The following is a 12,090-nucleotide window of genomic DNA, read 5'->3' as shown; positions in this document are numbered from 1 at the left end:
CAGAGAGATATTAGCTGTGTTAATCAAATTTAATATTTCAAACCCAGTAGCTATTAACTCTGCAGATACTGTTAAGCACTTAAACTGTATGGTGAACACTGTGTTAGGAGTTTGCAAAATGGTGGGAAAAAAACATCAGGTCGGGGTCTAGGAAAGAAGATGAAGCTTAAACAAAGATTTGTTTGTTAAAAATAAATTAGGAGAGCTGTTATAATGCTGAACAAACTCTGCTATCATCCAGAGTCTCTGTTTTTTGCAGTAGGGTAAGATATTGGGCTAATGATATTATTTTTGGTTTAAAAAATCATTTTGGCTTAGAATAGCAGAATTGGTTTTTCTAAGCTAACTGAATATCGACTCTATATTCACATCAGTATATCTATATATCTTCCTATCTATCAATCATTCTATCATCTATCATCTATTTTGCACAAACACTAGATCTACTTGTAGATAGACCTAAACTCCAGTTTCTAGTTCTGGAATTTACGTTGAGTAATTACATATAGAGAGTCAAATGGAGATTAATCAAAATCAATCACTTTTTGTTATTTGGCTCTTCTGTGTACATATCTTTAGCTTTTTTGAGTTCTGTGGCCCAAGAAGCAAACCGTCCTTTGTACGTAGAAGTACCTATAAACACACCAGTAAGTTATTAGTAGTTGGAAACACTATCACTTCAAGTCATGTTTGTTTACTTATTTGAATCTATATGCTTTTCTGTGTATAAATGTTTAAACTTTGCAAGTTTATTCTTTCTGTTTGGGGAAATTATGTTAGATTAATTATATCTCTAGAGATGGCTTAGTATTTCCACAATTATTTTGAGTCAGTCTTGTTAGTCGATAGTTGTTTAGACTAGGAATGCCTGTATTGATTAAGGGGCAAAATTAATGCATGTTTAGTTTCTTTTCAAACTGTGAGCAAAGGATTCCCATTAAATGCCATTGTATTCTCACTCATCAGTGAAACGACATCTGGGTCACAGTGGTATCTGTCTTTACAATATAAATCCCTATGGCTGTATTTGAAAACTGTCTGCACATAAAAGCGGGGATAGACTTCATGCTGTTATCAGCCTAATTTTAGTATATACAATTTAAGGTGCCGCTTGAAGTTTTGTTTTCCATGGTATAAATTTAGTAATAAATGTAGTCATTTGGCTGCTGTGCTAGCGGTCTAGAATGGAGAGGTATAATGTGAAGAATTTTAATCCACGTTACTTATGTGTTATAGAAAAGCATGTATCATTTCATATCATCCATCTAAATATTAGTCTCTAATAAATAAGCAAAATTAAATCCTGACTTTGGGGATTTGGATGTCTTCTCATTAGATATAAAAATGACTTCAGCAATTGTTTAAAATTGTTTTTCCAACATGTGATAAAAAATAAGTGAAGCATAAATTTGTTGCTCAAAAATTGAATACATACATATGTCTTCTGTTAGGACTGAATGCCTGGAATGAGTTCACTAAATACTTGCCATGCGGAAAGAAAGCAGTATTTCAGTAACTAATTTTCCAGCTAAACTGATAGGTGGATTTTTTCATAAAAATTTTTTATTTATAATCTTCTAGACAGTAATCTGCAATTGTCCTTAACAATGAAGATTTGAAAACTATACATTTCTGTAAAGTATCTTTAATTGATATTATCCATACACCATCAATTTAAAAACTTAAAGTGTTTGGTAATTGGTTTTCTTTGAAAAATCCTTAATTTCCAATTAGCTGGGAATTTTGCTGTCCGTCAAATGACCCAAAGAACTGTGAATTCTTTTAAGTGGAGAGCTAGCAAAAATCTGTGTGAATCAAGTGCAGGCTGAAATCATCAACATATTTTTAGTTATTAATTTTTCAGTGGGACAACATATACTGTTTCAGGGTCACAAAAGTGAGGATTTAATTCATAGAAGCTTAACTAGAGATACATCACTGCATCCCTAGGGTCATATACATTAGGAAAATCTCTCAGTGAATATTTTTTCAGTGCTAACGATGTATACGTAAGTGTTGAGGATTTCTCTTAAATGTGCTAAAAGCAGTGTGATAAGACAAATTAAATTTCTCAATGCCTAATTTCCTAGGAAAAATTACATGAATTGCTTGTAAAAGTTTTGCTCTGTGATATTAACATAAAATTTTAAGTCTAGAAATACTCCAATGAAAATTAGTATTTTCATGCAGCATTCTTCCACACTGAATAAATTAATTTATTCTATTTCTCACCTAATTAAACAGTAGTGATGTAATATGGCTTTCATTTGGATTTTTCAACATTTTCCTAAATGCATAATTCAAATATGGATTGTTTTCAATTAGCCATTATTTGATATAATGGTGGGAATTTGAGTTCTTTATTTTGAATGAGTGTGTGTCTGTGTGTGTATGTAAGAGAAGGAGGGAGAGAAGGAAGAAGGGAGGGAGAATATTTTAATACATGTGAATCTTAAGTTTGAAAAGTAACTCATTTAATAGTTTAACTCAATCTACTGTAAAAGAGATGAGAGGGATCCAGATGTTAACTTTGTATAATTAGTAACTTCGCTTTTTATTTTTTTAAGATTTTATTTATTTATTAGAGAAAACAGAGAGAGAGAGAGAGATCCTGAGCAGGGGGGAGGACTAGAGAGAGAAGCAGACTTCCTGCTGAGCAGGGAGCCCAATGTGGGGCTTGATCCCACGACACTGGGATCAAGATCTGAGCCGAAGGTTGACGCTTAACCGACTGAGCCACCCACGTGGCCCAGTAACTTTGCTTTTTAAAAGGAGGAATTGTATCAGTTATTCCTACAAGGCATTGCATGATAGGGTCTCTGCTTCCTCTCTGACCTCATCTTCCACTTTCTCCATTGCTCAATCTGTTCCTGCACACTCTTTTCTATAGATATGCCAAGGATGCTTTCATCCCAGGGTCTTCGCACTTGGTTTCTCTAACAGGATTATTCTTCCCCCAGGTAGTCACAGTTTCATTGACTTCCTTTGAATCTGTGCTCAAGAGCTACCTTGAACACTTTTTATACAATTAGAACTCCTCCAGTCCTGGTTTCCAATGGACTCATATATACTGATACTTTATACTGCCTTACTCTGATTCAGATTTGCCTTTATCTTTTGGCATGGATTATTCACAAATGGTGCTGTGCACTTTTTCAGTTGGTCTACTATTAGGTATGCCAAGATAAATCAGAGAAAGCAGGTGGTAAAAGCCTGATCCATCATATTGCCTAGTATATATTTTTGACATGGCCCACATTAGTGTTTCATAAATTTATTTTATTTTGGCATAAAATGTTCCAGACTCATCCTTTACATTTTCTGTTTTAAAATGGGAATAATCTATTCAACTCCGACGGGCCCTAGATCTTTTTAGTAGATAATGGTATTTAGAGAACACATTTTGGATATTAGGGGTGCTAATTGTTATTGGGCTGTCATTGTGTCTAAGCATTTTAGTACATAAAGCTAGAAAATTTAGTCGTTTTGAGAAAATCATGAATTTATGGTATATTTTCAATCCTAATTTAGCATTAAGAGATTTTACTGAGTATTTTAAAATTTATGCTTGTATCACCTTTCTCTTAACTTGGCTTTAACAATGCTAAAGTACTTACTTGCTCTAACCTATTATATACATGGCTACATACTACTAATAAAATGGTATTAGTGAAGTTAAGATTGATGAATGAAATAAAACATTTCTTTGCTGCTCTATTTATTCTTGGATTATATCCTATTATTGATACACAGGCAAAATACTGTTTTAGTCACTTGAAATAATTTTTTTCTGGGTGTAGTTATGTATCCAATTCATTTGGTTCAGTTTGTTTCCAGTTCTTATATCTCTGTATTTCATTTCTATTTGTTCTGTCCATTCTTTATTCTGTTTCTCCTTCTCTGCTCTCTTTTGGGTTAACATAGTAACTTTTTGTAATCCATGTCACTTCCTCTGTCATGTTGCTAATCTGTAGCTGAGCTGGTTCTCAGTTTGATGCCTTCTTAGTTATTTTTAGTTCACTATTAAAATTTTTTGAGGGCAAGGTCAAGGATTTCTTTCCATCAGAGCTCTCTTTCTTTCTCTGTCTGTCTCTCTTTTTCTTTTTTTCTCTGCTTTACAGCCACCTATGAGCTTTTTTGATTGCAGGGGAGTTTCCTTTGCTCTCCAGCTGCTAGTATCCCATCCCCTCACTCACACCCGCTGCCACTTTCTGTAGCTTGAGAGACCAGCTTCCATATTGATTCCTGCCTACAGCTTTTGACTGGCCAATGCCTTGCACTCTCAGAAGGCCTCATGAACCTTGGAGGGATTTTTCTCAGTTCTCCTGCTCCCGAGTTGCAGCAGGCTGCTGCCTTATCATTTTAAAAGGCCCTGGGTCCCTCAGGGTTATTTTTCTCATTCCCCAGACCTTCAGTGCACTGTTTCCTTCCAAAGGGAAGGTCCCTTTGGAGAGGGAAATATTTCTCTTTTGTCCTGACTTTCTCCCAGCTTTCAACTGACTACTTCCATGTTCTCAGGGAAAACCTGATATACTATGGAAGGATCTCTCTCAGCTTTCCTGCCATGTCCTCAGTTTTGGCAGCATTCTGACTTGCTCTTAGTGAAGGCTATTTTAGTTTGTAGGGATTTCTTTTCTATTAAATGTTTTTTGAAAATGTAAAATATTTATGATTGCATTTGATAGCATAAAAGATCTCATTGACATTATTCTCCACTCCACCCTGGGCCCCCCTTCCATCTATCAGTAACTGTTTCTATTTTCAAGGGAAATATTGGCTTTTTATTTCCATTTGAAAATATAAGTATATATCAATTCTAGTGTATTTTTCTTCTTTGTATCATAAAATATAGCATAATGTATATACTATGCAGCTTGATTTTTTCCATTAATAAATCCTGTCCATTATTCCACAATTGTATATAGAGATCTCCCTCATTCTTTTTAACAGCTGTATATGATTTATAATATTCCATTATCTATCTGTATCTTATAGTTAATTCACCTTGTCCATTACTGATGGATATTTGGATTATTTTCAGTCTTTTGTTACATACCCATAATGCTACACTGTGCATTACAGAGCTTATATACTGTTTTTCTCTAGCTTTAAGTTATATTTTAATTTTTTTATTGTTGGTTTAAAACCTAAGATACAATTAGTACTCTAATTGAGATTAGAAAGTGGAAAATTATTCCTACATTACTTATGAATTGTCCAACTAAAAGAATATATGGAATTCTGATTTTACGTATATAATCCTTTTGGGCATCTACTTCCCATTACAATGTATCATGAGGCCCAAGAAGGTATTGTCAACAGTGTTCTTGGAAAACTGTCAAAATTGTGTGTGTGTGTGTGTGTGTGTGTGTGTGTCACACACACACACACACACACACACGTCTTACAAGCAGTAACTTTGAAGGGTCAATTTCATGTCTTATTATGAGGTATGGATTAGATGTTTTATTAACTTCCAGCTATATGCCTGAATCTCAAGAAAAACTAGGAGACCAAGCTGAATATTTACAAAGTAAATGTTAACAGTATGTGTAGAGTCATTAAAATTTTGCAGGTGCCATAATAGAATGAAAAGGGGAAAAAAAACATTTGAAAGTAAATTTGTCAAGCAAACTCAGCACTTCACTTCATGACATCTACTGAATATCTATATGGGGTGTGGTCTCCGCCATAAAATGGGGCATTTATAGGTTGAGCTTCCATTACAAAAGAGAATGTGGGTTTATATTTCAGCTCAAAATCTTGCACTTTTATTTTGAGCACAGAATATAGAGATTATCTTATCTTATATATATATGTTATATATATATATATATATATAATTATGTGTTTATATATAAATTGCTCTCTCTCTCTATATGTATCTCATATATAGATAGATCTCTGTCACATATATATGAGAAAGAGAGAAAGATGATAGTATGTGCCCTCTCTTCAGTCTTGTACCTACAGTTGCTGCAGAAAATCTCCGCCCAAAGAGCCTATTGTGTCCTCAAGTTGGCATTCTTTCCTAATAATCATGATTTCCTGGACCTCTTGAATTGTTTTGTGTCTCTTTCTATATGTATCTGTGTTTTGTATACAGTTTTAAATTTGAATCACTGTTTACAGTTGCACAGAGCATGAAGGTTTAGTAAATTCTTTTTAGAAGTGAGATATAAATAAATCAGCGATCTGTGTTTGAAAAGTCTAACTAAAGTGCAGTTGTATGCTTCAGCCTGTCAATGGATATTTATGAGGTGAGCATAATACTATAACGGTTATAGCAGTGAAATATATCCTGTGCAGATAGCTAGTAAAGGAGTTCACAAGCGTTAATGCCAGCAGAATTTTAATGCTCAAGAGATGGGAAACATGGCACTTGCTCTGGCTAACACTACTATTACTGGCTACAATGAAAAGGAAAGGTGAAATCAGTTTTCAAAGTTTTTAACAGAGTTGGGGTCTATGCACTTAACCAACAGCAAACATGTCAGTTGCTATTGTTACCTTGTTTTCATCTCTTGTTTAGTTAACTTCAGAGCAGTAACAGCACTAGACAGTTTTATTTTGGGCATCAATTTCCCATTTCTACGTATGATGAGACCCAAGAGAAGGAATTGCCAACAAGGATTTCTGGAGAAATGTCAGAACTTCGTACTCTAATGGATACTTGTTAAATGCCTGAAAATCACTTAAGTGAAGTTAAAGCTGACAGATTCTAATTGTGAATTTAGACTTTGTTATGACCAAAGTTTTATTTGTAATTTATCCTTGATACATTTTGTTCCTTCTTAGGCTGAGGGAAAGTGGGTAGGGAGTAAAATTCTGCGCAGAGCTCTACTCTAAGAGATGAATTGATGTGTTAATACATTTCAAGTTTATAAAGAATGAATCATATTATGCTTATTTTTTTTAGAAGCCAAAGAAAACAAAGTAAAGCTTTCAGTCATTAGACTAGGGTATTTATTCTTATAGAAGAGCTTTTGGGATTTTATGAGGAGTATTATAGTTTTAATATGCTTCCATGTATAAACTTCAAGTTCTATGTTAATTATCTAAGTTAACTCAGATTAAGTTCAAATTAATCATCATTTGATATCTGCTATCTGCCGAGTACTTCATTAAGTCGCACCAGAATAAGAAAAGGCAACAAAGAAGGGAAGTAGACATGATATCACCTTTTTGTGTAAGGTAGAAGTTGAGGTAATTCATTTGTTGGAGGGTTTTGAAGGTTAGGCTCAATGTGGAATCTTCATGATTAAGAAAGTTTAAATTTAAGAAAGAAATATCTATTAGTTTACATTTACTATAGCTGATCTACTTCTAAAGAAGTCTTAAGAAAAAACCTACCATAAAACTTCAGAATAAATATAAAGAAATAATTATGGGCCAAAGTCAAGATACAGCTATTCCAGAAAGTGAACACTAAGGGTGGTAATAACTTCTAGAACGTCATGTGCCTGAGCTTTTTGAAAGGCAACTCACAAAAAAGAAAGGCTGAGTCATGGTTGCCATTATATAATATAAAGGAAGCACATAAACTTACCAGAAGCGACAAGCTTTTTTCTAGCTAGCTGATCAGTACTTAATCCCAAAGTTTGGAAGAGTGGAAGTCAGGACCTCAGAGTCAAAATCAATAGGGTTTTCTTCATTTGAGTTTGTATGTCTGTAATTAAACCTCATCAAATGAAATGAAAAATAATTAGGTCTGCCATAATTTAGGCATTGAAGTGATTTTAAGAATTCAGGTGAACTATGAATCTCATTTTTTAAAACTATCCAATTGCTTAAAGTAAGTGAATCTGAGTCACTAAGATGAATCTGGTGCGTAGAACAAAAGTGGTCAGAGAAGGAGCCCTGTATCTACAGCTAGTTAATTAGCAATGACACTCAAGTAAAAGTAGAGATTCATGATAACTTCTTTTCAAAATTATGCAGAAGAGAGAAAACTTTCACTTTTTTGGTCCATAAATACACAAGAAAAAGATGTCATTAATTCCTATCTTTGCTGCCATAATGTAATTCTTCATGTATTTGTTGGATTCTTGAAAGACTCCAGAAGATCATAATTTTAATGTCCATCACTGTTTTCATAAGCATAGTTCAGATCTATTTCTTATTGCATATATAGTTATACTATTGTGGCTTCGAAGCACTGTTTTATTGCTTTCCTCAAATATTTATTATGTCATTTTTCCTACCTGTCCTCCTTGAAAAAAAATGTTTAGAGAAGGAATATGTAATGAAAATAACATTTTTAATGTTTCCATGGCTTTTGGTGTCATACTTAGCTAATCTGGAGAACATCTTTTCACTTAATATTCTTTCTAAAGATCTTGTTTGACGGTTGTAGACAATACAAAAATATGGTCTGAGTGTATGACCTATGACCATTGCATTACCAAGGATTTTGACTTCATTCTCAGGTGGTCTTGTCTCTCCTTTTCTCACACTCCCTTTTGAACAGATATTATTTGTAGACATCAGGTACAAAGTAAGTAGTACTATTAACAATTGTAATAATGTTTCCTCCAAATTATTTAGAAAATGTATAATTTGGTGATTGTAATGGAAACTACAATTGAGCAGCCGTTTTTGAGAGGAAAAGGGACCAAAATCCCGTTTTGATGTTCCAGGCTTTCTTCTCCAACAATATTTGTTGTTCCTTTTAAATATTCCCATGTACTGGATATTTAAAACAAATTTATTGTTCATATTTAGAGAGAAATAAAGAGAAGTTCTAAAATCTGAAGTTAGCAGGTATATTAGGACAAACAGGAAAGTCTCCTAAAATGACAATCCTTACCCTAATTTAGAAAGCAGTATGTAGCTTTTGCCCTGTTGAGAAGTCTGGATGTGATTTATGTAGTACAGGGTATCAGCAGGGTCATACCAAGGAGCGGGAAAGAGGGGATCCTTTATCAGTAATTGAAAACTTTGTTTTCAGGTAATTCTTAGATTATTTACAATGACGTATGAAACAGTGTGTCTTCGTAACCTTTCCTGAAGTGCTAAGGAGTTGGAATAACAAAGTCTCTTTAAAAATGTGGAATGCAAATAAATAGTCACCATTTGGAGAGGACACAGAATGATGGTGTGTAGTTGTGCACAGAGAAATGGTCAACAACAGAGGACAGGTTTTCTAAGTCTTTTGCAAAAGCCAGTTATAAAATGCAATCAGAAAGAGATGAATCTCTTCCCTTGCTCCCTGAATCCTGATTCTCAGCCTCTTCCTACTTCTCAAGTGCATTCCTCATGTATACATTTAAGAAACACCAGTTTTATATCAGTTTTAAAAGCACCAGATTGCAGAAAGGAGCACTTTCATTTAAATCCATTATAGAAGGAAACATAGGGTTTGGCTTTGATATTTTTATTGCTAAGATAGTAATGCTGTACTTTAAATAGCAATAACACAGTTCTATTTTACATAGAGTTCTTTCCACTCTAAATTTCCCCTACCATCATGTAGATGAACTTGCTGTGGAAAAGATCTGAATGAACCATCATGCTTTGACCCAATGGGAAAAATATGACTTCATGATTCATCTTAACATTGACCTGTTCTTGTGTGATCATTATTATATTATGGTAGGAAAAGTAGGTATTCTTATGCTTCTTTGTAATTGCTTTAATATTCAATAATGATTTTTTTTTTCTTTTCTAGGGCCGGTGCATAAACTTCTCCCGAGTTCCATCTCAGTAAAAGGAAAGCAGGAAGACCAAGAAGGTATGAAGATACATCTTCGCCCTGCTGATTTCCAACCAAATGAAAAAAAAAAAAAAATAAGTGCATTTCAGAAGTTTTTGGAAGAACAGCTTTCTTCCTCTCAGTCAGGAAATGTTTTCTCTGCCTTCTGCTTTGCTCGCACCAAACATTTTTAAATACTTGTTCTGCCATCTACATGAGAGTTGATGAAACCCAGTGGTAACTCATGATTCATGACATTGAAAATAAAGACTCATGTTATTCTACATGCTATGGTTTATACAAGAAAGTTTGTTGCAATGTGGAGAGGAGGAAAAAGCAAAAACAACAGCAGGAACAGGATATCAAAACAGGGACCACGGTACAATTGCCCGTGATGGATCTGTAACGGAGAGAGGAGTGTTTTACATGGAAACATGGCACTTGCGTTTTTATATCACAAGATTGTCCGCCGCAGGCCGAGTATGAAATTTCCCAGCAGGCCAAGCAAACAGAGGAGTCCGTCGCCTTAGAGCTATGTCAGATGACAAAATCCTCCCAAGTCCCCTATCACAGTGTGCCTTACGGGAAGCTTCTGACTGGAAAATCTTGTCATTCTAACACTGAAAAGTGCACACGCATGACAAAATGTAGACAGGATGCCTCCAGGTATTGGTAGCAAGCAAGATTTTGCCCTTTGGTTTTTGAAGACACCTTTCTTTCATTATGCACTCAGGAAAAGAAGAAAATTAATAGAGCGTTATTCCACAGGAAGACAGCCTCTAACTGGAGATCTTCAGTGGAGTATGAGGGACTTGTGCTTCGAGAACTCATCCCTGGAAGTGGTAGATTTACCCCACTGTCTATGTTTAGGGTTTAGTAGTGCATAAAGCATTAATATCTGTAAACATACCGGGAGTTTGTTTTGCTTTTAATTTAAAGGAAGCGGTAACCACAAAGCTTCCGCTCAGGGTTTTTCCTTCCTCCAAGTCTCCAAGGGCTCTTCAGCGTCACAAGCCAGCAACTCTCTTTGCATGAAAATTTCAAAGTTTAATTAATATAATTAAAGGCAACAGCAAGCAGCAGCCTGTGAAGATTTTGCTCATCTTTTTTATGCCTTTTGACATTGAATGACCTATTACTGTATGCGCATTACTTGGATTTTGAGGGGCACGCTACCTTGGTTATGATTCCGTAGAGAAAAAAAGACCTCCTCTCATCAATTTATAAATTAAATTTTCAGGAGGGTCGGCCACTACAAAACATCGAAATGTATGTATTATAATTTTTTAGAAAAACCACCATCGTGTCACGTCGACGATGCCAAATTATGTTAGCGTGAGCGGAAACACTGTGGGGGAGGAAGAAGGCAGCAGCTGAAGAAAAAAGCTCAAATGATCTAGTCACTTTCGATACTGTACTTCAGATGCGAAATGGATATTCGACTGGAAACCTGACAAAGCGCGCCTGCTTTGATGTGAACTGGTATAGACAATGACCAGTGGCTGGGTCAGTGGGATGTCTCTCTGTGAGCACAAAGGCTTATCAAATGACACTAAAAATAAGTTCAACAACCATCACATTGGAAGGGAGAAGGCGAACATTTCATGTTTGGCGGGCATGTGAGTGCACAAGACGGAAAGAGTGATTCGGAGCATCCCGGTGTAATTACCCCCATTGTGCTCTTAATGGAAATTTCAGAGGACGGGAGTGATTCTGTTGGTTGGTGTCCAGATTTGTGGCACGGCTCCAAGAAGCCTTACACACACAAGTATATATATACATGCGTATCCTCTAGCTTGAATCATTTGCTCAAGTTTATTTATGTCACTGGCTGGCTGGATCCAAAGTCATGTGTCTACATATTCATAAATAAAATTTTACCTGTGCCTCTGCTACCATTTTATTTAAGCCCACATAAACTCAAGCTTTGTTTGGCTAAATATATAATTGTCCTGGTTAGTTTCAGGACAGAATCATATTCAGTTCCAAGATGTCACTTATGGTCACAAATGATACTATTGGCATTAATTATCCATGTGTGCAAGTGTGACCTGGAAGCCTGATACACGCCCAAGGAGTTCTTGTAGACCTTTGCTCTACATTTGCATCCGGGACAGCACGTTTTGCTGTTTTCTTAAACTGGCGCTTCATTTCTGATCCGTGCACACCCATAAATGGTATTTAAGGGCACCAAAGATTCTACAGAAGCTAAGGCTGTGTCTTTGGCAGTCACTTGGAATTTGTCTACTATTGTGTGGCATTTAGATTTTGCCACATAAGCAATGAGAGTAAACCTCTGTCTTTAAGGGACAAAAGAGCTTTCCGTAGATGGTAACGTAAATGGGTTTCCAGTTCTAATGCCCCTATGAAGAGCTCTCATTGAAGAGGGAGAGGCA

General features: G+C 35.4%; 1 protein-coding gene across 3 annotated transcripts in view; it reads left to right on the top strand.

Annotated features, from left to right (window-relative positions):
* The window catches only part of ANTXR2 (ANTXR cell adhesion molecule 2), a 140,507-nt gene extending 128,927 nt beyond the window's left edge, over positions 1–11,580 (top strand). For all 3 annotated transcript variants that reach the window (XM_057309870.1, XM_026509890.4, XM_057309869.1), the window contains one exon: positions 9,671–11,580. In XM_057309870.1, coding sequence (XP_057165853.1) covers positions 9,671–9,709 — 39 coding nt within the window. In that variant the 3' untranslated portion in view covers positions 9,710–11,580. The remainder of the gene's footprint in view (positions 1–9,670) is intronic.
* The last annotated feature ends 510 nt before the right edge of the window (positions 11,581–12,090 follow it).

This window comes from Ursus arctos, unplaced genomic scaffold (assembly GCF_023065955.2).
Source record: "Ursus arctos isolate Adak ecotype North America unplaced genomic scaffold, UrsArc2.0 scaffold_9, whole genome shotgun sequence".
Classification (NCBI taxonomy): domain Eukaryota; kingdom Metazoa; phylum Chordata; class Mammalia; order Carnivora; family Ursidae; genus Ursus; species Ursus arctos.
Note: the sequence above shows the minus strand (reverse complement) of the source record. Positions and strands in the feature narration are given on the sequence as shown.